The sequence below is a fragment of the Vulpes vulpes genome, chromosome 14 (genome assembly GCF_048418805.1).
Source record: "Vulpes vulpes isolate BD-2025 chromosome 14, VulVul3, whole genome shotgun sequence".
Lineage (NCBI taxonomy): Eukaryota > Metazoa > Chordata > Mammalia > Carnivora > Canidae > Vulpes > Vulpes vulpes.
Genome location: NC_132793.1, coordinates 122486438 through 122514208, shown reverse-complemented (window position 1 = coordinate 122514208; position 27771 = coordinate 122486438). Strand labels below are relative to the sequence as shown.

The following is a 27771-nucleotide window of genomic DNA, read 5'->3' as shown; positions in this document are numbered from 1 at the left end:
GTTTTGGTTAAGGAAATGTGAGTTGGAATGCTATCATATGCCACGACAGCAGAAGCATTTAAAAGCCCCTGGGAGACCTCTACGCTTTTCTCGTCTTCCATGGTGACTGCACAGGCCACATATTGAGACAGAAGAACCACAGGATGAAAGCATCCTGATCCTCGAGTTTCTGTGGAGTATAGCAGCCACCAATTTCCCCTGGGCATGTAACACAAGCAAGAAAAAAAAAATCTTTGTTTCACTAAGTCTTGAAATTTAGGGATTAATTTCCTGCTTCAGCTCAACCTAGCCTATCACGACTAACAGAGTTTCAAGCTCGCAGTCTTTTCAGAACACTAGCTAGCTAACGTCTATTCAGTGTTTACCCTATGCTGGGCACTACGCTAAGCATTTTCCACATATTTCCTCATTTAAGACCCACATCACCTCTACGAGGCAGACACTATTATTGCTTCATTTTAGAGAAGAGGAACAGAAGAACCCCAAGGAACCCCAAGCGGGGTTAAGTGGCTTGTCCAGGTCACCCACAGAGCAAAGGGTAGAACCAAGATCCAGTACTGACTCTGGTGCCTTCCCTTTTCCTAATCAGGAAGGAACACACAGCCTCCTGACTTCATTCATTCCCTCACCCATTTATCCAGCACTTATAGTGAGTGGTAGGCTCTCAGCAGGCAAAGATAAATGAAACACTTCAAGGAGCTCACAGTCTAGTGAGGCGGAGATCTTGAAGAGTAGTTTATAATGAAAAAATTTACAGGAAATACAGCAGACAGAGGAACAGGCTAAGAGACTCCAGTTGGCAAAAGCCAGACTGTGGGAAACCCTATAGGACAAATAGCCTGGTTTCTTCAACAAATAAATTGCAAGGAAATTGAGAAAGAACCTACAGATTAAGAGAGATATAGAAGACTTATCAACCAATGGCAAGATATTCTGGCTCCTGATTCCAGCAAACTGTAAACAAACCAGCCAAAAATGACGACTCCTACTAGATATTTGAAAATTTGAACACAAAGTGGACATTTAATGATATTAAGAAATTTTTAACTTTTAAAATTTTGGGTGAGATAACGGTTTTGAGGTTATTTATAATGTATCCTTACCTTTTAGAGATACGTGCTAAAATATTTATAGATAAAATGATACAATGTCTGGAATCTTCTTAAAAGTATACAGGAGGGAGAAGTGGATAGATGGAACAAGACTGGTCAAGGATGATCATTGTTGGCCTGGGAGATAGTTCTATGATGATCAATTTGAGCAAATATTTAGAACTTTCCAAAATCCAAAGTTTCAGAAGAACCGTTCCTGGGCTGGATACAAAGAAACTAGTAGGATCGCTGACAAGGTGTTTGGGGATGTTGGCAAAGCTTCCAAAGAAAATGGGACATCCACATGTGAAACCATTCTCAGGCAGCAGAGGATCACGCACAAACAAATGAAACTATTTTGAGCATCACCCAACATGATCGATGCCAGAGATGGTTAATATTTGTTTTTCAACCACAGCTGGCTGCCATCGCATGGAAACATTACCAGAGTTCGTGAAACTTCCTTCTATGGACATGCATAGGAATAGACTGAGGGACCAGGAGATTGAACATTGGATTAGAAAGTCAGGAGACCCGGCAGGAGAATCCTGGCTCTGTCTTTGTCCAGCTCTGTGTCTCAGAGATGGACTCTCCCATTCTGTGTCTCCAATCCCTCTTCTGCAAAACAAGGAGGTCCCAACTGTTCCCAAAGAACCCTTCCTGCTCCAATAATTCTACACATGTTGGCTTCCATCGACATGACATGTTATTTGGGGGTCATGCGTGGGAATCAGCTGCTTCAGGTCACTGTAGCATCATTATGAGAACCAGAGAGACTTCTGGTAACAGGCATCGCAATTACAAGAGACCCAGGGAAAGTTCCCAGTGCATAGAGACCCCCTGATGCGGCCTTCCCCATCGTGTGGGAAGCAGATGGGGGTATTACTGTGAGACCAGCGTTCATTGTCTTCAGTACAGTACCCCAGATCTCGGTGCCCTTAGCAGGTTAAGGGAGGAGAATTTACTTACAATTTGGCAACTTCCTTGTTAATCCCATTGCTTTCTTTCCTTGAATGTTGACTAATGTGAAACCTGCCCCCTTGGTGTCCCTAACAGAGGTTAAAATAATACTGGCTGAATGATACGATGGACCCATAATTCTGTGCTGAGAAATACAGTGAGAAGCATCCAAATATCCCCTTACCACCCCACTCCCTGCACCTTTTCAACCGCAGCAGAGACTCGCCTGCAGTCATTCTCACCACGGCAGAAGTGATAGGACCTGAGGTCCAGAACCCCACTAGCTCCCCACCCCCTCCACTCCTACCTGGCAGAAACTGGATGCCACCCAGACTGGTTCGGGAGAGTTCTGCCATTTGAGAGGGAAACGAAGGGCAAGGGAGACCAGCCTGGTCTCTGACCTTCCGGTTCCTGCAATTTCCATCCTGGCATGATTCCCAAGAAGGTGGCTTTGGTTGAGAGAACGAGGCAACCCCAAGAGGGGGCGACCTGCAGACACCCTGACAGATGGGGAGGCTGAGCCTGCCCAGCCTTCTTTGCTTCTTTTTGCCTGTGCTCCAATCTCACAGGCCTTTTGGTTCCAGAGAAGAACTCTTGAAAGAGTCTCTCTAGCAGGAAAGCCTCGTCCAGGCTGCCTCCTGCAACATGAACTGTCCCTCCCTCGTGTCTCCACATACACTTCAAGTGTGAAGGGAAGCTTCCCAGACTAGGTCAGCACCCTAAGGGGCACCCTCATGGAATCTCCTCGCTTCCCTTCTAATGTTTCTATCAGTCTGTAATTATAATTAGTGTCATCATATGATTAATCGGCCAGATACAACAAATCCTGGATACATATTGTTCTCTTTTTTTATTTAAGATTTATTATTATTATTATTATTATATTATTATTTTAGAGAAAGAGTGTATGCTGCAAGCAGGGGGAGGGACAGAGAGACAGGGAGGATCCCAAGCAGATGCCCCATTGAGGGTGGAGCCCGACCCAGGGCTAGATGTCACAACCCTGAGATCATGAGCTGAGCTGAGCCTAAACCAAGAGTTGGACTCAACTGACTGAGCCACTCAGGGGCCCCTGTTTTCATTTTAAAATTGAAATAGGACATAAAAAAATGTACAATTCATAAGTGCAGCCCAGTGAATTATTACAAAATGAGCACACTTGGGCACCCACTACACGGGTCACTAAAACAGTCCCAGCATCCCAGAAGGCGCTCTCCTCCTTCCCAAAGTAATGACTGTCCTGACGTCCATAGATTAGTCTTGCCTCCTTTTTAAAGTTTTAAATCTTAAGACTTAAAAGTCGAGATACATACTGTGAATTCATGTACAGTGAAATGTATCTTTCAGAGTATGCAGTTCTGTGATTTTTCATTAACACGGGATTGTGTTTATCACAACCTCAGTCAAGATACAGAACAGTTCCCTCACCCCCAAAATTCCCTTGAATCCCTCGTAATCAATCCCTCTCCCCCATCTCCAGTTCTTAGAACCCACTGATCTGCTTTCTTTCCCTATCGTTTTACTTATTCTAGAATGTCACATATATGGAATCGTCCGATAGTGGTATTGGCAGGGGGAGGGAAGGTCTGGCTTCTTTCCCTAAACCTAATGTTTGCAAGATCCATGATGTGTACAGCAGTTGTTCGTTTTTATTGCTGTATGACTACACCATAATTTACTTACACGATTGTATGAACATACCACAGTATTGTCCGTTGTATTGTTGATGGACATAAAGTTGTTTCCAATTTGGGGCTATTACAGGTAATGCTGCTAGAAATGTTCTTGCACACACCCCTTAATGCTCACTACATACATCTCCTTTATAGTTTAGTGATCTCAAGGTCATGAAGATGTTATTCCTACCATAATTTCTAGAATTTTCGTTCTTTCACACTTAGATCTACAATTGACCCGGAATGCTTATTTGCATGTGATATGAGGTCGGGGCCTCAAGCTTCTTTCCCTTTTTCGCTACCTGGATATCCAGTTGAGCCACCATCATTCATTGAAAACTAAGTCCTTTTACCTGGCTCTACAGTGTCGCCTCTGAAATAAGCTGTCCATACACTTGCAATTTCGTTTCCAGCCTCTCCATTCTGTCCCACTGTCAGTGTCTCTTAACCCTCCCCTTGTGTTCCTTTTCAGGATTTTTCTCAGTTATTCGTGACCCTCGGGATTTCTACACCATTTTTAGGCTCCCGCGTGAGTTCACTCATCCTTGGCCCCAGTCGTGACAAGGTGCCTGGCACACAGTAGGAGCCCGGTGAATGGCCCTTGTATGGATGGAGGTGACGTCGGGATCTTTCAGAGATTCTGGGAAAGACTCTCAGCGACACCCTCCTCTCCTCCCCGAGCCTGCCTCCTGCGCCCCTCCACTGCTCCCGCCCCTTCCCCCTGCCGGTTGGGTGCATCCGCCCCAGTCCCCAGATCCAGGCCCCCTGCAGGTATTAGGGTACACTGCAAGGAGGTGGAGCTTGTCACCGCCCTCCCGGACACCGCCTTCTCTGCCGCGGGTTCTCCCGGCCCCGCCCCGCCGCTCTAGCCCCGCCCCTGCCCCTCCCGGCCCCGCCCCCGCCGCTCTCCGCCCCGCCCGCTCCCTGTCTGGCCGGAAGGGCCGGTCCCGCCCCCGCCTCTCTCCGCCCCGCCCCTGGCCCCTCCCGGCCCCGCCCCCGGTCCCTCCAGGCCCCGCCCCTGGCCCCTCCAGGCCCCGCCCCCGGCCCCTCCAGGCCCCGCCCCGCCCCTGTCTGGCCGGAAGGGCCGTCCCGCCGCCTCCCCAGCTGTGCTGCCGGCAGCGCGGGGATGGCAGCGGCGGTCGCGGCGGCTCCGGGGGGCCCGAGCATGGACCCCCGGCTGGACCAGGAGACGGCGCGGTGGCTGCGATGGGACAAGGTGAGGGGCGACGAGGGGGAGGCCGGGGTAGGCCGGGGGAGGCGTGGGTCCTTTCCCTTTCCCGCGGAGTGCGGGGGCCCTCGCTCCCCCCCGCGCCGCTCGCGGCCGCCGGGCGCTCGGCCCGTGGAGGACCCGAGAAGCTCCGGCCTCACGGACGTGCGGACCGGGCCGAGCCCCCGCCTCGGGGCCGCCGCGGGGGGACGTGGGACCCGCCCGGGAATCCTGATTTCCGTCCACCGCGCGGGGAAGCAGAGGCGCGAGCTGCAGTCGAGTCCCGGGGGGGGGTGCAGGGGGCGCCCGGGACGGGGTGTGGGGGCCCGGGACGCGGTGTGGGGGCCCGGGACGGGGTGTGGGGCCCGGGACGGGGTGTGGGGGCCCGGGACGGGGTGTGGGGGCCCGGGACGCGGTGTGGGGGCCCGGGACGGGGTGTGGGGGCCCGGGACGCGGTGTGGGGCGGTCCTAACCTTCCGCGGGGCCGGGCTCCAAGTGGCCGTGTTTAAGGTGCCCGGGAACGGCGAGGCGAGACCTTGGGCGGGAATCCCCCGGCGTGAGCGGGGTTAGGAGGCCGTGACGTGGCTTGGCAGCAACCCAGAAGAACGGAGTTGCTTTTCCCATCAAACAGGGGTGGCCGGGCCCCTTGCGCTGGGCCTGCGGGTGGCAGATCCCAGGTTTGCTCGGGACCGGCTGCCAGCTGGGGCGCGGGGAGCGAGGCGGAGCCGCCGGCGACCTGGCCGGGCAGGCCCGTGTCACCCCCGCAGCCCGCCGTGCAGCGCCGGAGCCCGGATCCGGAGCCCTTCCCCCCCCCCCCCATCCCGTCGCCTTTGCTCCTGGGAACTTTGCAGACCACTACGCCCGTCCACCCCTCCCGGGTGCTCCACTGCGAGCATAGGCCCTCCTGATTGGGCCTGCCCTGCTTCGGGCATCTCCTTCCAGCCCCCGCCTTTCCTGGAAAGGTAGAAGGGCTCCTTGAACACAGCACCACTAGCTTTTCTCCTGTTTACTCTCCTGGGTGCTAGAGCAGAGAGAGAGAATCAGGGACCCCACTCCAGACAGCACCCCCCCCCCCCCCCATGTCTACTTGCTCTCCTACTTGCTCCTTTGGCGCATGCGGTTTGTTTTCCCAGAATGTTCCTTGGCTCTACCCCTGAACTAGTTTCTCATGCTGTTACTCCTGTTTTGGGTCTGAACTTAGATGTGTTTTACGTCGACAGGCCTGCCCTGGCCACCGACCAGAGGTAAATTAGGGCTCCCTAAAACCATCTCTAGATTGGTCAACAAAAGGAAACAAAACAAAAACTTGTTTGTAGGTTTATTTTTGCTTAATGTCTGGCCCCAGGGCTGACTTCAAAGGCGGGATGTATGTTGGGTGGTACAGCCCCTGTTCCAGGAGGGCCCAGCACTTGGGTTTAATCCTCTGCCGTCCTGCATTGAAATTTTTAAAACTTGTTGAACAAGGAGTCTCACATTTTCATTTTGCCCTGGGCACAGGCAAGTTCCACAGCTGTTCCTCTCTACTCCCCCATCGGTTTTTAGGGCCTGACGCAGCACACTGCTCACACTTGTAGGGCGAAGGAAGAGAGATTGCAAGCTGTCAGCAGAGGCCAGGGCTTCCTCTTTACCTCTGGCCTCTGTACGAGAAAAGTGAGCACATCCCACACAGGATGCTCCAGGCAACCCTTTGGGTGGTTTTCCTTTTCCTGGAAAGGGAGTCTTGTAATTCTTTAGGGAAGGAAAATATTTCCTTTTCTGATAACTTAGTAACTGGAAGTGGGTAGAATCCGTCTTTGTTTTTTGTTTTTTTAAAGGAAGGGAGGGGCAGAGAGAGAGAGAGAGAAAAACAATAGTAAGCAGGCTCCATGCCCAGCCCAGAGCTCAGTCACTGGGCTCAATCTCACAACCTGAGATCATGACCTGAGCTGAAATCAGGTCAGATGGTTAACCCACTGAGCCACCCCAGGGCCCTCAGGAGCCTTTTAAAGTCATCACTGAGGGCAGCCCAGGTGGCCCAGCAGTTTAACTCCGCCTTTAGCCCAGGGCGTGATCCTGGAGATCTGGGATCAAGTCCCACATCAGGCTCCCTGCATGGAGCTTGCTTCTCCCTCTGCCTGTGTCTCTGCCTCTCTCTCTCTCTCTCTCTCTGTCATGAATAAGTAAAATCTTTAAAAAATAAAATAAAGGCATCATTGATCATGCATTTTCCCATGAGACTTTCTCTTTGAAGAAATAAAAACCTAATTTCCACAAAATGTTGTATCTGTTTATGGAGAGAGAGGACCTCCCTAGGTAGAGGTGAAGGGATATTATCCTTTTTATTTATTTACATATTGTTTAAAAGATTTTATTTATATAAAAAAAAAAAAGATTTTATTTATTTGAGAGAGAATCCCAAGCAGACCACACTGAGCGCAGAGCCCATTGTACAGGTCCGACTCCAGGACCTCAAGGTCATGACCTGAGCAGAAATCAAGTTGGCCTAACTGACGGAACCACTCAGTTCCTTTTTATTTTTTTAATTTCTACCACTCCTCTTGCACTTTCCTCTTTGTCTTCCTCGGTTGGAGGCAAATGCCAAGTGGGGAGCATCTTGCCAGCCACTGCAGCCATCTGGTCTGCTTCCCCCAGGGCGACAAGGGAGGTCCCCTCGGCATTGCCACTGTGCCTCCATCCCCTGTGTCTCTGCTGTCAGCCTTGGTCCCTCTTATGGCTGATCCTGGTCTCTGCCACCCTCCTGACTTAGCCTTCTAATCTGGCTTCTTTGGCTTCTTTCAGGCTATTTGGTCTTTTATGGCTATCAAAGGCCAGTTGGCGTTTGCCACATCTACTCTGTGTACAGGAGAATCACCAGATATTGGGTGTGACCTTGAAGTCCGGGTTTCCTTGTTCACTCAGCAAATATTTATGTGTTGCAGATCAAGCCCTTCCTTGAGGGCACCTGACAATCTGATCGGTCAGATTGTGCTCTGTGATCAGTAGCTATTGCTTTTAACCAGAAAAGTGGGGTTTTACCGGTTTCCAAGGTGGAACAATCTGGAAAAGTGGGCTTCGTTCCAGAAAGCCAAGGTTTTATTGCAATAGCATTTCAAAGTTTAATTATGTGGGATATCTTGGCTGCATGTTCAGTAGTTGGATAGCGACTAGAAGATAAAGTGCTTACTCCCTTGTTCCTCTGAATTCTTAGTTTAAAAGCCTGATGTGGAATTAAGGTGATTATCATTTTCCTCCATTCTTAACATTTTCTGCAACTCTTGTACAAAGAAAATAGGGCAATGATTCGTATGAGTGTCTATTTGAAACAGCTAATGTGATAGAGAAAGCACTAGATTAGTGTCCATCTCTCAGGCTTCTCCATCTGTAAATTGAGGGTTTTGTTATTTGCCTCTTGGGGTCACTGCAAACTTCACATTTGACCAGGTATATGAAAGAATCGCACACATTAGAATCACCACAAGAGTAAGGTTTTGATATAAATTGTATAATCTCAGGGCACCTGGGTGGCTCAGTAGTTGAGCGTCTGGCCTTTAGTCCGGGGTGTGACCCTGGAGTCCTGGGATCAAGTCCCTGCATCGGGCTGCCTGCATGGAGCCTGCTTCTCCCTCTGCCTGTGTCTCTGCCTCTCTCTCTCTCTCTCTGTCTCTCATAAATAAATAAAGTCTTTAAAAAATTTTTTTTAAATAAAGGATAGGACTCAGGAACAGCCAAATGAAAGGGCTGCTTAGGGAAAGGTATGTGGGAAGGGGTACAGAGCTTCCTTGCTCTATGTATCTATACCCCCAAACACCCAAGTGATCACCACTTGGAAGGTCTCTGACTCCAGTTGAGGGTTTTTGTGGGGGGTTCTGTTTCCCCAGGTGGGACTGAATCACTGGCTACAGGTGAGTGAACTCAACCTCCAGGTATCAAATCAGGAACTAAGTCTCCTGGCAACCAGCCCTGTGTTCCACCCCTATTAGCATAAACTCAGGTTTGGCTCCAAGGGGTTTGTTATAAACAGCAGAAGATGTTCTTACCCTTCCCACTCTGGAAATTCCAATGGTTTTAGAAGCTCTGTTCTGGGAGCCAGGGACAAAGACGAAATATATATTTCATATTGTATCACAATATCATGGGTTGTAATTAAAAAATTGAATCACCTGAAACTACTGTAAGATTGTGTATTGGCTATACTTCAATTAAAAAAAAAAAAAAAACACTGTACCTCATATTTCAAATTTCAACATCATCAGAAAACTGAAAAGCCATATGTATAGGGCTTTTCAAATATATACACTTTTCCCCTATAGGTTAAATTATTGTGAGTCTTTTTTTTTATATTTCAGATTTTTTTATTCTGTTATTCAGCTGGCTGTATCTGTTGTATACATTTCTGTTTCACAGAATCCTTTAACTTCGGAGTCAGTGAAACAACTAATTGCAGACGGTAACAAAGAAGAACTAGAAAAATGCTTTGGAGCTCGAATGGAGTTCGGGACAGCTGGCCTTCGAGCTGCTATGGGAACAGGAATTTCTCATATGAATGACTTGACCATCATCCAGACTACACAGGTACCACACTTTTATATTTCTTGGTTATTCTTAACATACTCCCAGCATTACAGGGTAAACTGAGGAATGTTAAAAATTGTAAGCATTTATTTGAGCAAAAACCTGTTTGAATCGGGCAGTGCCCAACTGGAAGTAGTTAGGAGCACCCCACTCCCAGGAGCTGGGAGAAGGACTTACAGGAAAGAGGCAGAAGTGAAGCAAGGAAATTAATAGATCGGCTATAGCTCAAGCAGTTGCCTTATTTGGGAAAGTCTCACTGGCTGTCCTTAGGTTTTATTTATTTATTTTTTTAAAGATTTTATTTATTTATTCGTGAGAGACACACAGAGAGGCAGAGACAGAGACAGAGGGAGAAGCAGGTCCTATGCAGGGAGCCCAATGCAGGATTCGATCCCGGGATCCCAGGATTACGCTCTGGCCAAAGGCAGCGGCTCAACCGCTGAGCCACCCAGGGATCCCCTGTCCTTAGGTTTTAATTTCTTAACCTGCCAGCATTTACAGGCTTGGGTTTTGGTTTGCTTCTATAGGGTACCTGGGCATTAAAGCCTCCTCCATCTAATGGCATCCTTGTCTAATTAATATAACCCTGGGCTCCTTTTGTATTTGAGGGATCTAAATTGTTTTAATTATATTAATTATACCCAGGTCTTGTGGGTTTGCCAAGGCACAGGGAGTCACACATTTACTCGGTAAAGTAAGACTTGTGCAGTGGGTAAAAATGGTACTTGTTTCAAAATTCATAGAGCTTGTCTTCCTTCCTTCCTTCCTTCCTTCCTTCCTTCCTTCCTTCCTTCTCCTTCGTTTCTTCCTTCCTCCCTCTCTCCCTTTCTTCCCTTCTTTCTACAGAGATTTATTGAATGCCTACCAAGTGCCAGGCTTTGAAGATGCAATAACTAAAACAGATTCCCTCATGAAACTGTCATTCCAGTGCAAATCCACCAGCTAAGCTGACACCTTTTATGGTCTTAGAATTTTGCAATGGTGGTACAGATGCAAGCATTGAAAAGCTTTTCTAGGGACACCTGGGTGGCTCAGCAGTTGAGCGTCTGCCTTCGGCCTAGGGCATGATCCTGTTTCCCAGGATTGAATCCCACATCGGACTCCCTGCATGGAGCCTGCTTCTCCTCCCTCTCCCTGTGTCTCTGCCTCTCTTTCTGTGTCTCTTATGAATCAATAAATAAAATCTTAAAAAAAAAAAAAAAAGAAAGAAAAAAAAAAGGAAAGAAAAGGAAGGAAGGAAGGAAGAAAAAGAAGAAAGAAAGAAGGAAGGAAAGAAAGAAAGAAACAAACAAAGAAACAAAGAAACAAAGAAAGAAAGAGAGAAAAGCTTTTCCAACTGCCAGAATGACCAGGAGCTGATGCTATTTCATCTTACTGTATAGTACAGGTGGAAATTATTGCTGAGTTCCTTTGCCTTCATTTGAGAATTTTACTGTCAGTCTACACCCAACTTCTAGGAATAGAGGTGAAACCTTTCTGCCATGGAGGATCTGGAGTTTTGTTTATGGAGGAAATGAATAGGTTATTCTGTTTCTTCAACTACTTAGGCTTGTTTAAAATGAAGGCCACTTTAATTGGGGGAATAGTCTAGAAAAATTGACTAATGATAATTATGTGTACCTTACATGTAGATCCTGGCATAAAAGACAGACTCGGGCATGTTCCAGTGAAACCCTAATAAGGAAGTCTTGCATAAGGGTATGGGGTTGCCATGGGAACCTTGGCTATAAATTCCTGTTCAGCAATAGGGCTCCCTGAGATCTTTTTGGAGGGAAGGCTTAGAGTGGAGTGAGCCCGGGAAACCTGTTCTCGTCTTTGGATAGCATGGAATTGTGCCACTGCGTAAGGTCACCCTCTGCTCCAGGTACTAGGGCTGTATAACACATCACCCAAAACATATGGTTTAAAAACACACACACACATTTATTTTGCTCACAAATCTATAGGTAGAGTTCAGTGGCGACAGCTCATCTCTGCAGGACTTGGCATCACCTGAGCCAGCTGGAATCACCTGAAAGCTTATTCACAGGCATGTCTGCAGTTACTGCTGCCTTTTGGCTGGAGATCTTAGCTGGAGCTGGGACACTCCATGTGGCCTGGGCTTCCTTACAGTATGGCTGGGAGAGCGGCCAGTGAGAGCGGCCAGAGAGTGTGTGCAGGTGGAAGCTGTATTGACTTTTATGACCTAACCTTGAAAGTCACACGAATTCACTTACTTCCATTGTATTCTGTGCAGTAAAATGACTCAATAAAATCGTTCCTGTTCAAGGAGAGGGCACATAGACACCCACCTCTCAATAGACAAATGTCACTGTCCTCATCAGGGAATTAGGTATATTCGCCTGGCTATCTTTGGAAAATCCAGTGGGTGACATCTCCTATTTGGCTTAATTGTTAGTGGATTCTAAGGGATTCTAGATGAACCCAGAACCTTTTCTCCTATCTTCATCCGCATCCAGTTTGTAGGTGTGCTGAAATCTATCCGCAGGGAACGCCTGGGTGGCTCAACAGTTGAGCGGCTGCCTTCCACTCAGGGTGTGGTCCTGAGTCCCAGGATCGAGTCCCACATCAGGCTCCCCCACAGGGAACATGCTTCTCCCTCCACCTATGTATGTCTCTGTGTCTCTCGTGAATAAATAAAATCAAGAAAGAGAGAGAGAGAGAGAGAGAGAGAGAGAAAGAAAAGAAAAGAAAAAAGAAAGAAAAGAAAAGAAAAGAAAATCTATCCGTGGAAGGGTCTTAGGCCCTATCTCGAATATCTTCTCCCCTAGGGGAATTGGCCTCTTCTGGGAGTAGACCTTGTGATAGTTAAGAATCCTATAAAACTAAAATGAGTTGGTCCTTTAAAGGTCAGCTGATTCCAACCAGCCACTCCTTGTGATAATTTCCTGTATAGCCCCCACGACTTCCAAGTGATTATGCAGCCTACGCTGGGACACTCACAGTAGGAGACACGGATCTTAAGAGTTAGGGCAGTTCTATGAGATCGGCAGGTACATTTTTGAAGTCTTAGGAGTGGTTTAAAAACCAGAGAAAGAGTCTCCCAAGACAAACCATCCAGGCTTCCATGGGTGGCTTCCTTGGGTGCTGTCACCTGAGAAGAGCGAGCTGGCTTTCTCTGGGGTCTAGGCAGCTGTGCTGGTCTTCTCCAGGGTGGACTCTTCTCCTAAGGGTGCCCCAAAATTCATCTGGTTGGACTTAAGAAGCGGATATATGTGAATCATAAACATCCCCATGGGAAACAGGATAGAGACTGGAGGGAAATTTCTGTATTGTTTGCCTCGTTGCTAGAGGTTATGATTTCCTCTAAGGTTACTTCACCAGGCCACGGCACGTCGAGGGTGGAACACTCACTGTCTCCTGAAATAGCCATTCTGTCTTTGGGTTGTTCTCATTAAAGAAGGGTTTGGGGGCACCTAGGTGACTCTTGACTCTTGATTTCTGCTCAGCTCATGATCTCAGGGTGGTGAGATCGAGCCCCGTGTTGGGCTCCACGCTGGGCATGGAACCTGCTTAAGATTCTCTTCCTTCTTCAGCTTTTACATATTGGTCATAGCTTGAGCTTTTGAAGCCAAAGTTCATTTTTTGTGTCCTGTAATAACATTCCAATTCTGTAAACCTTCCTCAGCCCACACTGAGTCTTTTCTCCAGAGCAAACATCCCCTCTTCCTTTAGCCATTTTTTAAGGCTTCCAGTCTCTCCTGGCCCCAGAGGTTTTTAGAGAAGTTTGGTGGTGTGAGGATTTGGGACTAAGACCAAGTAGACCGAGTGTTCTTTGTGTCCTCGAACACTGGGGCTGGGGAGAGGCTGCTGTCCATGGTGTAAACCTTAGAGGCATTCAGAGACTTTCTAGAAAACCCACAAAACCAGTGCACATGTGTCCTTGCTTCCCTGAATCACTCAACCTCAGAAGGCATTCTCGGTTGACATTGCTCTGGCAACAAAGCTGTGAAGGATCTCCTCTACCAAAAATAAGAGTCATACTTATTTTTTTAAAGACTTCCTTTAAGGGCAGGAGGAAAAAAAAAAGGACATTCTTCAGTCAAAGTGAAGTCAGTAATATTATTACCCAGTCAGCCAGAGGTCTCTTTGTTCTGTAAGAAAAACCTCTTTTGTCCAGTGATATAAACCTGTTGAATTCAGAGTTCACTGTTTTTCTGAAATTAATGATTCTGATTGATGTGAGGTTACCGTTCACACTGAGATACAGGAACTGTGTGTTCCATCAGCAGGTGGTAATAGCCCACACTCTGCACAGTCTTTACATGTATAATTGGCTGAGCTGTGTAGTTGGACTAATAAGTCCTCCATAAAAGCTCAGCCTGCTGGAAAACAAGATCCCAGGTTGAATGGGATTAGATCAGATAATTCTCAAAAAACTTATAAAACATATTAAGTTTCGGGACTCCTGGGTGGCTCAGTGGTTGAGCATCTGCCTTCGGCCCAGGGCATGATCCTGGAGTCCCAGGATCGAGTCCCAGATCGGGCCCCCTGCTTCTCCCTCTGCCTGTGTCTCTGCCTCTCTCTCTCTCTCTCTTTCCCTCTCTCTCTCTCTATCTCTCTCTCTCTCATGAATAAATAAATAAAATCTTTTTTAAAAAATTAAGTTTCTTTGATCGGCTGATTGAACAGAACAGGCAACAGTGTCTGAAACACGTCCTTTTCCTCACTCAGACACTTTAGAACTAGTGTGAAGGGAGGAATAATGGCTTCAAAGGAAAGTAATAAAAATAATGCTCATAACAGCAGATAAATAGTACTTAGTTGGCGTTCGATTGGCAGCACTCCGCAAGTTTTACTTAAGCCTCAGAACAGCCCTTTGAGGTAGGTACTATTGTTTTGCTGTTTTACAAAACAGGAAATTGAGGCACCAAGTGATGAAGGGATTTGTTATTTGCTGGTAGGTGCCAGAGTGGAGTGTGAGCCCACAGATTCATGTGCTCTTAACCCCTGCACTATCCGACCTCTAACCAGACCCAGGTGGGAACCAGGCTCTGCTCTTCCTGTGTGTGGGCAAGCCCCTCTGAGCCTTAGCTTTCCCATCTGTAAAATGGGACTCCTTGGGCAGCCCGGGTTGTTCAGTGGTTAGCGCCGCCTTCAGCCCAGGGTGTGATCCTAGAGTCTCAGGATCGAGTCCCATGTCAGGCTCCCTGCATGCAGCCTGCTTCTCACTCTACCTCTGCCTGTGCCCCATTTATAAATAAATAAATGTTTATTTATTTATAAATAAATAAAATATTTTTTTTAAAAATGGGACTCCTTGGGGCAGCCCCGGTGGCGCAGCAGTTTAACGCTGCCTACAGCCCGGGGTGTGATCCTGGAGATCCAGGATTGAGTCCCACATCGGGCTTCCTGCATGGAGCCTGCTTCTCCCTCTGCCTGTGTCTCTGCCTCTCTCCTTGCTCTCTCTGAATGAATAAATAAATAAATCTTAAAAAAAAAAAATGGGACTCCTTGGTAAAGATCTGGGAGTTACTGATGATAGATACTAAGTGTCTAGCACAGGGGATCCCTGGGTGGCACAGCGGTTTGGCGCCTGCCTTTGGCCCAGGGCGCGATCCTGGAGACCCGGGATCGAATCCCACGTCAGGCTCCCGGTGCATGGAGCCTGCTTCTCCCTCTGCCTGTGTCTCTGCCTCTCTCTCTCTCTGTGACTATCATAAATAAATAAATAAATAAATAAAAATTAAAAAAAAAAAAACTAAGTGTCTAGCACAGTGCTTATATATATAGGTAGACAATAAGTAAATAAAGCTGTTATTTTCTTATTGTTCAGTTTGTTTAATTATCCATGGGATATTTTTTTAGGGATTTTGCAGATACCTGGAAAAACAATTCAGTGATCTGAAGCAAAGAGGTGTTGTGATTAGCTTTGATGCCCGAGCTCATCCACCCAGTGGAGGCAACAGCAGAAGGTATTTAAAGATACTTAAGAACCCATTTTTTTGTAGTGTGTTTCATAGTTTTAATTCTTAATTGCTTCACCTACATTTGCCAGCTACATTGCTTACCTAGAAAAAGGATGAGTACACTCTGTTTGCAACTTTCACGAATTCTGATTTTACTCTTGGGTTAAGGGAATGAAATTATTTAAATAATTTAGAATTTAAGGTCTGCCTAAAAGACTTTTTTTTTCAAAATGGCAACATTGGGCAGCCTGGGTGGCTCAGCGGTTTAGCACCGCCTTCAGCCCAGAGTGTGATCCTGGAGACCCGGGATCGAATCCCACATCGGGCTGCCTGCATGGGGCCTGCTTCTCCCTCTGCCTGTGTCTCTGCCTCTCTCTCTCTCTCTCTCTCTCTCTCTCTCTCTCTATCTCTCATGAATAAATAAATAAAATCTTTATTTAAAAATTGGCAACATTATTTCTCCCTCGTTTTCTTCCATTTGTCATTTTTTTCTTCCACTATTCGTAAGCCACCTGAGCTCCTTCCCATTCTTGAACACCTGTTTTCAGCTACAGTCTTGTATGATTTCCAAACCATTGGTACTCTCACGTAGCCACAGGCAGACGATGATGCAGAGGACAATGATGAGGACAGTAACAACAATTACTTGGGTGCTGGATATGAACCAGGCCCCAGGTATTTACTCATTAAATTTGCACAACAGCTTATGAAGTGTCTACTCTTACCTCTGTCATCCAAGATCATGAAGTGAGAGAAGGCGCCACAGTTTCAGCATAAAGAAGCTGACATCAGTGGTCAGCAAACTTTATTTCCAAAGAGTAACTAGTAAACGTCTTACTCGTTGCGGGCTGTACAGTCTATCACAGCTACTCAAGTCTGGCACGGAGCAGGAGCACGGGCGTGTGGCATTCCAGTAAAATTTTATTTACAAGTGGACTATAGGTTGCCACCCCCTGCTCTTAATCCTGTTACAGGACCCTCTTTTTCACTTGAGCACTTCCCCTATTATGATGAATTCTTTGTCACTCCAGAGTAGACGTATTTTAAGAGTTTCTTAGATTGGAAGAATATACAAATATTTAACATTAATGAAAAGTCTCATTGCCTTTACAGTGCAGGATGAGTTCATAGAGTCCTATTCTTTGCCCCTAAAGAACTCCTAATCTAAGAGAGAAGCATTGATGGGAACAAATGTGTAGCTCCAGGGAAGGGAATATGGCCAGGGCATAAGATTAGATGACATTAGCTCCTAGACTGAGCTCAGAATCACATAAGATTTTCACTCTTTTTTTTTTAAGATTTTTATTTATTTTTATTTATGTATGTATTTATTTATTTAGATGTAAAGCGTGAGTGGGATGGGGTGGGGGAGGGACACAGGGAGAGAGAGAACCTCAAGCAGACTCCGCGTTGAGTGCAGAGCCTGACACAGGGCTCAATCCCAGGACCTGAGCCAAAATCAAGAGTTGAACGCTCAACCCACTGAGCCACCCAGGTGCCCCCAATAAGATTTTTGCTCTTAAGCTACAAGCCCAAAACTGTAACTTTTGTCAACAAAGCAAGAGAGAAACTATCACTCTGCATTTATAAGAGAGGGATGTAGCATAAACTAGAATGTCAGTTTGTCAGTTCTCAGTGAATTTACAATAAGAATTACGTCAAAAGCATGCTTTACTGGCCCCAGGGGCAGGCACATCGTCCAGCCAGAGCATGCCCAGTGCATTTATGTGCCTGCTGAGCTTCTGAAATTGCTTCTTTTTAGGCTCACTCTCCTGCTTCTGCTAGACACATCCTTCAGATGTGTTCACATTGTCAATGAAGGTATGAATATTTCTTACTCTGGCCTTGGAGCTATAGCGTTTCCTTAAAGTAAATGCTATTTGAGTTTATGGTTCAAGTCTCAAGTGTTGTTTTTGTTTTGTTCTTTTTTTTTTTTCTTAAGATTTTATTCATTTATTCATGAGAGACACAGAGAGAGGCAGAGACATAGTTCGGAGGGAGAAGCAGGCTCCCTGCGGGGAGACTGAGTGGATCTCGATCCTAGGACCCTGGGATTACAACCTGTGCTGAAGGCAGACGCTCAAACACTGAGCCACCCAGGTGTCCTACAGATCTCAGAATTTGATGGGGGTGGAGTGGAGCTCAAGGTTGCTCTCTGTCACCTACAACCTGCAAGACAATTAGAGATAGTAGCATAAATATTAAACCCCTAGAAGGTCAAATATTTGTGATGAGTAAATGGAATCTTCTTAAAGAGTTAGAAATTATTGCAGTTGAAAGTTTTTATGCAAGGAACTGTTTATTCCTTGGTCTTCCAATTTTAAGTATCTGGTGGGGAACATAAACACATAAACAGTAACTGTGAAACATATGCAGAGAACACATTGAATCTTTGCTGTGCTAATTTGTAACTTAGTTTGTATGTATAATGTATATATTGAGTGTCTCCCTTGCTTCTTTTAAGAAAGCCCCTTTAAAGTGAGCCGGAGGGACGCCTGGGTGGCTCAGCGGTTGAGTGTCTGCCTTGGGCTCAGGTTGTGGTCCCCAGGTCCTGGGATCAGGTTCTGCATCAGGCTCCCTGCAGGGAGCCCGCTCTGTGACTGACTGACTGACTGACAGTGGGACAACTTGTCTGGCTTTTCTTGGCTTTAGTCCCATTTCTGTAAAATTTCTGGTGTGACAAGATGACTCCTGAGATTCCCCCAACTTGAATGTTCTATGCCAGTGGAAATAAAATGAACCTGAAGGAGTCAGGCACTCATTTCCTTTTTCACCATCATCCATAGTCCTGACAACCCTACTCTCCTTTCTCCCCCCACATGTCCAGATTTGCCCGCCTTGCTGCAACCACATTTATCACTCAAGGGATTCCTGTGTACCTCTTTTCTGGTATAACCCCAACCCCCTTTGTGGTAAGTAGTCCTTTCTGTTTATAATTTTCTATCACAGGATCAGGGATGGCAGGTGGCTGCATTTTACGGTCTTCAGTGCTATTGGGATTTGGGTATTTATATGACAGAAGAGCCCCCTTGGCATTTATCAGGCATTCTCTCACCTCTCTGGGTATGTTTTCCCCACATCTTTAAAATATTTCTCTGGTGTTCAACTCCCAATACATCAGAGCTAATTTTCTTGTAAGCTCAAATTTCCATTCAAAGAATATTTTAGCTAGTTAGCAAAATGTCTTTTGTTTGTTGACTGTGTTTCCATTTGGTTTATATTTCTTTTTCTTGCTGGCACAGTTGGAAACTTCTGGGGTCTAAATCTGAATTCGCCCCAAACCATGCCTTACCCTGAATATTTTTGACAGGTTGACGTACCAGCTTTTCATACAAATGTTTTGTTCTACATACTATTCATGACCAGGTCATGAAGTATGTTTGGCATATTTTAGCAAGACTTTTTTTTTTTTTTTTTTTTTTTGGATGAAATCCTTAATGTAGCAGAACCTAAAGAAAAAGACAATAGGAGCTATAACAACTGTTGTTTTTAAGTAGATAGAACTTTTAAGAATGGGGCCAGATGCTGAGAATATATGTTTTCAGAAATTAAGTCAAAAACGTGAGTAGAGTGCAATTCCTTACGTCAAGTGGAGAAGAGAGGGGATAAATACACAGGCCAGCCCCGTAGTTTGGTGCTTACTGGCTCTAGGGCACTGACAGGTAGATGTACCACCTCCCAGGTTGTAAATAACCCAGCAGACATGCAAGGTCACGTCCAAACATAGCTCAGCTTTCATTGTTTGATGGAAAAACTGCAGTGCATTCAAGCATCCTTGGTCTTCTGTACTATGTGTTACTGCTATTATTTTTCTATCAAACATAAATTATATGAGTGTCTCATGATCCTTTTCCCCATGCTATGGAGTAGTTCTACCCTTTTCTTTGGGGGATATAAAATAAGTCCTAAAGGGACAAATGACCACAGAGATTCTTGGAGGAGGGCAGATGGTTAGAGTCTCAAGCCCCCTGTGTGTAGTAAATCCCACGTAGGGCCGGAGGGAGGATAAGCCCACCCCTCTCCCCACCTGGGGAAGTATCTTGCAAACCATGGGAGCTGAGTGGAAACACAAGAGAGGGATTTCTAACCCTGGAGTGGGACATAGGTGAGCAGGCTCTTGGAACATTCCATTCCTTCAACCTTGCCCTACATTGTTCCTAAAAGTGAATGGGAAAGAAGGGAAAGTCGTTGGAGGGAAGAAACAGAATCCATAAGCTTCTGTCCCAAGCAGAAGGCTTAAAAAGAATGTGAAATGGAGGATTAGACCTTCGTATTTGAGCAGATTTCTAGTTCTCCCAAGTGGAAGATAGAATGAGAGGAAGGCACCAAGAAAAATATCACCTGTCTCATCGGTGCACGGCCCAGAATTTTGAGCAGTCATCTAAAGGTCATTGTATCCTTGGGTGTGGTGCAAAATTATGGCATGACACCTTATGATGTTTATCTGTTATGTTTATTAAAAGAGAATGAATTGATACGGTCTACAGTAAACACGCTCAGTATATCTGATTTTTTGCTTACCACCGCTCTTCTTTCCTGCCCTTACAGCCCTACACAGTGTCACATCTGAAACTTTGTGCTGGAATCATGATAACTGCCTCCCACAATCCAAAGCAGGATAATGGGTACAAGGTACTCTGCTTTTTCTCTTGACACCTCTGTCCTTCCGCAGGCATCCTGTACATTTACAGGGTAGGCATGGAGGCTTTGTTTGCATTCACCCTAAGCCATCTGGGTATGTTCCTGCGTTCCCCAGGTCTACTGGGACAACGGAGCTCAGATCACCTCTCCTCATGATAAAGGGATTTCTCGAGCTATCGAAGAAAATCTAGAGCCGTGGCCTCAAGCTTGGGACGATTCTTTAATTAATGGCAGTCCACTCCTTCATGACCCAAGTGCTTCCATCAATAAGAGCTACTTTGAAGACCTTAAAAAATACTGTTTTCACAGGTAAATGGATTGTAAACTCACTTCAAGTGAGTTAAAATAATGTGATTCAGCCAAATTCTATCAGTTTTCATTAAACTTTTCTCTCCAGTCACTACATACAGGGTAGCTGTGTCTGATTTGAGAGACCATAGGTCAGGGTCAGCAATTTTCCTTGAAAGAACAGGTAATAAATATTTTTGGCTCTATGAGCCACTATATTACAACTACCCAACTCTGCTCTGGTAGTAGGAAAGCAGCTATAGATGATACATAAATGAATGAACGCAAACATAGGTTCAAAAAAATTGTTAGAGACAAAAGCAGGTGGCTGGCATATTGGCCATAGTTTGCTGACCTGTGTTGTAGAATCACACACACATGCACACATACATGAGAGTGTTCGCATATATGTATGTAAAAAAAAAAAAAGCTTGCTGAAAGGTGGCAAAAGGAAACACTGATTTTTTTTTTTTATCTTTCCAGAAATTTTCTGTGCATGTGCTAGCACATTATGTGTCATATGCTTCAGAACCATAAATAGAAATGTAGCGTGCAGGTCGTTTGTTCTATACCCTCTTTCCCCAGTTAATTTGCCATGGATACCTTCTGTGTGGTAACACATCCCAGTCACGGTCCCTATTAGCTGTGACTCTTGCTGCAATGTGTGCTGTACCCATATCTTTAACCCAGCGACGCGCGTTTGGATACATCCAGTTAGCATGCTGTGGGTCCCGCCACCCCCGACTGTCCCCCAGCAAGAAACCACTGATTTCAAAGAAGCCAATTTCTAGGTTGTCTCTAATACTGTAATTGTTGGACCACTGGGAGTGGAGGCTCCATTGTAGAGTGCAAAACCCTAGCTGTACCTGAAGGGAGTGGCCGTCCTAGGGGGTGCGTAGTTACCAGGTGCAAGTGGAAGTCCAGACTTGCCAGATCACCTGACTCATTCTCCCCAAGAGAGATGAGAAACTTACATTTTCTACGTGAAATCTCCTAATTTTTAAACATCAGGGACCATTTCGTAAATGGTGTATACACCGAACAAAGCACACCTATGCGACTGCGCCTTCTTTCTGGCCCACTGATTGAATTTCATGAAGACCAGGGTTTCTACTTGTTTGCTGCTCCACTGAGGCCCAGCAGCAATGTGCCTGATGCACAATTCCTTGAGTACTTGGCACGGGCGTGCGTGCATGTGGATCCATAAGACGCATTTCTGGCAGAAGCACTGTACATGCATGCACAGAGTTGGCAATGATTAATAAATTGCTCTCCACACGTGTCATGCTAGCTGATGTTCCCACCAACATAGTCAAAACAGTATCAAATACAATGACGTCATATGTCAAGTGTGTCATAACTATATGATCCACACATCTGGCCCCTACTGAGTATTACCAGGTTTCTTATTTTGTTAGAGGGAAGCAATATCTTACTTTATCTGGATGCTTTAAGTATGAATAAGCTGCTTTTTTCATATTTACTTAACCTATATTTAAGTATTTATTCATTTTTTGCATTTGTGAAACCTCTTTGCTTATATAGGAAACCACTCTTCATTTATTTCAAGTATTATTTTCCCTCCTGTTGTCACCTTTGGGCTTTTTTATTTAAACTTTTTTTTAAGATTTTATTTATTTATTCATGAGAGAGAGAGAGAGAGAGAGAGGCAGAGACACAGGCAGAGGGAGAAGCAGGCTCCATGCAGGGAGCCCGACGTAGGACTCGATCCCCGCATCTCCAGGACCGGGTCCTGGGGTGAAGGCAGCACTAAACCACTGAACCACCCGGGCTGCCCATTATTTAAACTTTTTGATGAACTCATTAAAGATGGATGATGTCTATCAGTCTTTTAATTTATGAGTTGTGAGTTTTGTGTTATACTTTCTGTACACCAAGATTATTTTTTTAAAAGTACCCTTGAAAAAAAATAATAAAATAAAATAAAAGTCCCCCTTGTTTTTTTCCTAGGACTTGCAAATTTACATGTTATGTTTAAATCTTCTCAGTCATAGTGGTTTTTAATTTTGTGTGAGACATGAAGTAGGAAAGCAACGTTTTTTTTAAGTTTTGCAGTTATAGCAAAACCACACTAAATTGAAGAATCTACCTTTTTTGACTAATTGGAAATATCACCTTTATAAAATAATTCCTAACATGGATTGAGTGCTCCAGCTTCTATATAGGCCTTTACTTGTATTGATTAATTTAATCTCATTTTAATCCTCACAGTTATGCTAAGGGTAGATTCTGGTATTACCATTTTATAGATGAGACATGAGAAAACTATGACACAGAGAAGTTAAGTCAATAACCAATAGTCATACAGCTTATAAGTGGCAGGACTCTAGGATTTAAATTCAGAGTCTGGGGATCCCTGGGTGGCGCAGCGGTTTAGCGCCTGCCTTTGGCCCAGGGCACGATTCTGGAGACCCAGGATCGAGTCCCATGTCAGGCTCCCTGCGTGGAGTCTGCTTCTCCCTCTGCCTGTGTCTCTGCCTCTCTCTCTCTCTCTCTCTCTCTCTCTCTCTGTGACTATCATAAATAAATAAATAAATAAATAAATAAATAAATAAATAATAAATAAATTCAGAATCTGTCTTCAAAGCATATTAACCATGAAGCCATTACACCTTCTCATATATATTTCCCATTTCAAACTTCATGATCCCGGAGACCCGGGATCGAGTCCCATGTCGGGCTCCCTGCATGGAGCCTGCTTCTCTCTCTGCCTGTGTCTCTGCCTCTCTCTCTCTGTGTCTTTATGAATAAATAAAATCTTAAAAAAAAAAAACTTCTCTCTCTCTATTCTGTTCCTTTAATCTGCCTTTTTACATCTAGTTCTACACCGTCCTGGTTGTGATAACTTTATACTTCACTTTAATATCTGAGTGATTTTTTTCCAGATTTGTTCTCACTAGTCTTACATATTTACTTTTCCAGATGCACTTTATTTCCTATTTTAAGAGAAGACCTTGTGCATTCATCCACCTTCCAAAGAAACGGGTTAGGTTAAGACAATAACCCAAGATTCTAGTGGTTAGAACCCTGGAATCTTTCTCAGTCTTATTTTACCTTCCTCTGACTTTTACTTTTGATATATATTGTCATTCTGTTTTAATTCCCCGACCCCAGGTATTTTGACAAACAGGATTGCTACTTGACAAAGATAAAAACTTTTTTTTTTAATATATCCATGTATGAGGTGTTCCATCACATTTTGTAAAAAGGGACATTTTGAAAATCATTTTGAAGCTAGTAGAGAATTGGGAGCCAGGACTCAGGCATGGCCATGAGCAGGCACCACGGGCAGCTGGGAGTCTCTCCTGGAATGTGAAGCTGGACCGTTCTTTTTTTTTTTTTTTTAATAAAGGGTTTTTATTTTAAGATTTATTTATTATAGACATAGAGAGAGAGAGAGAGAGAGAGGCAGAGACACAGGAGGAGGGAGAAGCAGGCTCCATGCTGGGAGCCCAATGTGGGACTCGATCCCGGGACTCCAGGATTGCGCCCTGGGCTAAAGGCAGGCACTAAACCTCTGAGCCACCCAGGGATCCCCTGGACCATTCCTTAATCTGCTTCTAGATGTGAAAGCTATCTCATGAAACAAACTCTGAAAGTAATCAGATAACTACAGAGTAAAATTTAAAATCTGAATACATTGGGGGGAGGGTGCATATTTGGGTAAGAATGAATAAGTTTTGCTTCTTTTTTTAAATGGAGTTAGATAGTCGGTTGTCTTGTACACTCTAATCACATGGATTTCATCCTTTATTACAAATCTGGTCCCTTGATAGCAAAGCTTCTAGTTTTGCAAGCCATATTTGCATCTTTTATCCATATTCTATCCTTTTCTGTGGTGTGTTTAATTCCAGGAGTGTGAACCGGGAGACTAAGGTGAAGTTTGTGCATACATCTGTCCACGGCGTGGGCCATGACTTTGTGCAGTCGGCCTTCAAGGCTTTTGACTTTGTTCCTCCCGAGGCTGTTCCCGAACAGAAAGATCCTGATCCTGAGTTCCCAACAGTGAAATACCCAAATCCTGAGGAGGGGAAAGGTGTCTTGGTAACCTACTCTTTTTTCTTCTAGAACTTACCTATTATATCCAGAATTCTTACTATCGAGTATAATAACTTTGTATGTGTTTCCATTGTGCTGAACAAAAAACCCAGCTTCATTATCTGAGAGATATGTATTAGTCATCCATTTCTTATAGGAACTTGCAAAATACACATCTTAGCATCAGGATGTGAGAGCTGATACTGAAATGTTTTAAATTGAATTAAATTTAAATTGAGTTTATTTTGCTTTCTTGATGTTAAAAAGGAACAGAAACAGAATGCATATTTATCACATGATTTTTATTCCTTAATTTTTATTCCTTAATTTTTCTAATAGGAAATAATGCTACTTAAATTATGGTCTCTTTAACCTTTTTAAAGGTTAGGGTAACAAAGATATTAAGAGAAGGGCGCCTGGGTGGCTCAGTCGGTTAAGTGGCTGCATTTGACTCAGGTCATGATCTCAGGGTCATGGGACTGAGTTCCTCGTCCCTGCTTAGCAGGGAGTCTGCTTCTCCCTTTCCCTCTGCCTCTCCCCTCTGGCTTGTGCTTTCTTTCTCATTCACTCTCTCTCAAATAAATTTTTAAAATCTTTTAAAAAAACAACAGCAGTGATATTCAGAGAGTCCATTTATTTTGGTTTGTTTTTGAGGTTGATCACTTGGCAAGGCCTAGAAATACCAGTCTCACCACATGCATGCTGTCGGATGTGGGGTGAATCCCGTGGGCAGGTGTGGGTCACGTGGGATGTTCCCATTACATCACCTCAGGATTAGGAAGTAACAGGTGACCGGCCAAGACCAGCTCCAGAAATAAAATCCAGCCTTCGTTTGGGGAAAGTTCTTTTAGTTCTTAAGGAATTGAATGTGTTTTAGAGACTATAATATGATCAATTCTTGACTGAAGTAATCTTTTATTTTACTACTCTTTTTCAGACTTTATCTTTTGCCTTGGCTGACAAAACCAAGGCCAAAATCGTTTTAGCGAATGATCCGGATGCTGATAGACTTGCTGTGGCGGAAAAGCAAGACAGGTGCAGTTGATCATGATTACCTTTCTGATAGAAAACAGAATGGGGTGACATCTTCAGCAGTAAAATGTTCCTGGGGCAACTGGACCTATTTGGAAATATTTACCATTTATTGTCCCACAAGTCATCCCTGAACCTCCTGTCACTGAACCTCTAACATATGCAAAACGCTGTTCTGGGGGCCAGCATAATTAATGCAGAGTAAACCGGACCAGGATGGACTTGGAATTGAAATTACTATTAATCTTGTCTCATTTCATCATTGATTTTATTATAATTAATGACTCAGTCCCTAATGCTGGCAAGTACTGTGTTTGGTGCTAGCTTTACAGTTCAGTATTTGCTTCCAGGAAACGTCAGATTTAGGTTGAGGGGACCAGAGAGGAATAGCAGTGGAGTACCCAGTGTTTAAGACAAGTTTGACCATAAGTGGAATAGGACATAAGTGGAGAGAAAAGATGAAAGGCAGGCAAGGTCCACACAGTTTTGGGTGTCAGACAGCACATGTGATGTTTTAAGTTTTTTGAGAGAGAGCGAGCAAGGGGCTGAAGGACAAAGGGAGAGAGAGAAGCTGAAGCCAACTCCGTGCCAGCTCGAGCCCCACATAGGCTTCAGTCTTATCACTGAGATTATGACCTGAGCCAAAATCAAGAGTTGGATGCTCAACTGACTGAGCCACTGCCACAGAGGATTAGGGTTTTAGATTATGGTCGAACAGATTCAATTCTTTTTTTTTTTTTTTAAGATTTTTTTTATTTGGGGGAGAGAGAGAGACAGCATAAAAGTGGGGGAGGGGCAGATGGAGAGGGAAAAGCAGACCCCCCACTGAGCAGTGAGCCTGATGTGGGGCTTGATTCCAGAACTTGGAGATCATGACCTGAACTGAAGGCAGATGCTTAACCAACTGAGCCACTCAAGTGCCCCCAAACAGGTACAATTCTAATCACTTTCTAGAAAGTTAAGCTAGAGTGATACATGTTGAAACATGAGATGTCCTAGCCACCCAGATTACAAAGAGGAGAGTGAATCCCATGTCTGTTCTTTGGTATCCTCATCGTTTTAGTATGAACTTGCTCTTGAGGCAGGCTAGGCTATTGCCTCCCTGAAACCTCAATACTGACCATACTGAAAATTGAGATATGCAGACTGTTATCCTGGGGTAGGATAGGGTGCGTGGGATCTTGCAAGCATATTTCTATCATCTTTAAAACCAAAGCCTTGGGACACCTGAGTGGCTCAGCAGTTGAGCGTCTGCCTTTGGCTGGGGTCCTGGGATCAAGTCCCGCATCAGGCTCCCTGCAGGGAGCTGGTTTCTCCCCCTGCCTATGTCTCTGCCTTTCTCTCTGTGTCTCACATGAATGACTAAATAAAATCTTAATAAATAAATAAATACATACATATATAATAAAACCAAAGCCTTTGCCAAAGACAATTGAAAGCTTCATGTAGCATCGCTCTTCAAAGATGGGAGGTTTGTCTAAGCAAACTGGTTGAGACAGAGCTACTAATCAAATGTTTGTGAAGTGACAGTCACGGTTCCAACCAGTTATTTAAACAAGAAAGACAAGGACACTTGCAGGAACCACTTTGAGCCTTGTTTGCCTTAATTGTCATGTCTCAGTCACTTCCAATGTCTCTCTTAAGATCACAGCAATGCATTGGTTGTTTTTTCTTTCAGCGGTGAATGGAGAGTGTTTTCAGGCAATGAGTTGGGGGCCCTCCTGGGCTGGTGGCTTTTTACCTCCTGGAAAGAAAAGAACCAAGATCACAGTGCCCTCAAAGACTTATACATGCTGTCCAGCACCGTCTCCTCCAAAATCTTGCGGGCCATTGCCTTAAAGGAAGGCTTTCACTTTGAGGTAAGGTATTTCTGGGACTTGCCCTTGAATCTCTTTTGCTCTGTAGAAGGTCTAAGGCATTTCCTTCTCTTTTGGGTTATTCCTTTTAGGAAACACTAACTGGCTTTAAGTGGATGGGAAACCGAGCCAAACAGCTAATAGACCAGGGGAAGAATGTCTTATTTGCATTTGAAGAAGCTATCGGTAAGAAGTGATAATGGTGATTATAGCATTAGCTAATATATAGAACGCAAATAAATGGGATTTGGATTTGGGTTAAAAAAAATTAACAGTAGAACAGGAGCACACCGGTGCTCAAAGGGTGTTGAACTTCCCTACCCTAAATTTGGCATCTCAAATTTTCTTTCAGCTAAAAAGAATACCTCACAAATAACCAATCCATTAATAAAAGAAAGTGAATCCATTCCCTTGATGAAAACAGTGATGTTCTGCACACGGGTGCTTATAGCTCCGGAACCCCCATATTTTGGGCAGTTGTGGTAGTTCCTCAACTGTGGT

At 44.8% G+C, this 27771-nt stretch overlaps 1 protein-coding gene across 1 annotated transcript in view; it reads left to right on the top strand.

Moving 5' to 3' along the window:
- The first annotated feature begins 4791 nt into the window (after positions 1-4791).
- Positions 4792-27771, top strand: part of PGM2 (phosphoglucomutase 2) — a 38406-nt gene continuing 15426 nt past the window's right edge. Inside the window, exons 1-10 of the mRNA XM_072737893.1 lie at positions 4792-4943; positions 9318-9485; positions 15294-15400; positions 18222-18306; positions 19943-20026; positions 20151-20344; positions 24199-24388; positions 25320-25417; positions 27093-27273; positions 27363-27456. Of these exons, the coding sequence (XP_072593994.1) occupies positions 4854-4943; positions 9318-9485; positions 15294-15400; positions 18222-18306; positions 19943-20026; positions 20151-20344; positions 24199-24388; positions 25320-25417; positions 27093-27273; positions 27363-27456 (1291 nt within the window). The 5' untranslated portion in view covers positions 4792-4853. The remainder of the gene's footprint in view (positions 4944-9317; positions 9486-15293; positions 15401-18221; positions 18307-19942; positions 20027-20150; positions 20345-24198; positions 24389-25319; positions 25418-27092; positions 27274-27362; positions 27457-27771) is intronic.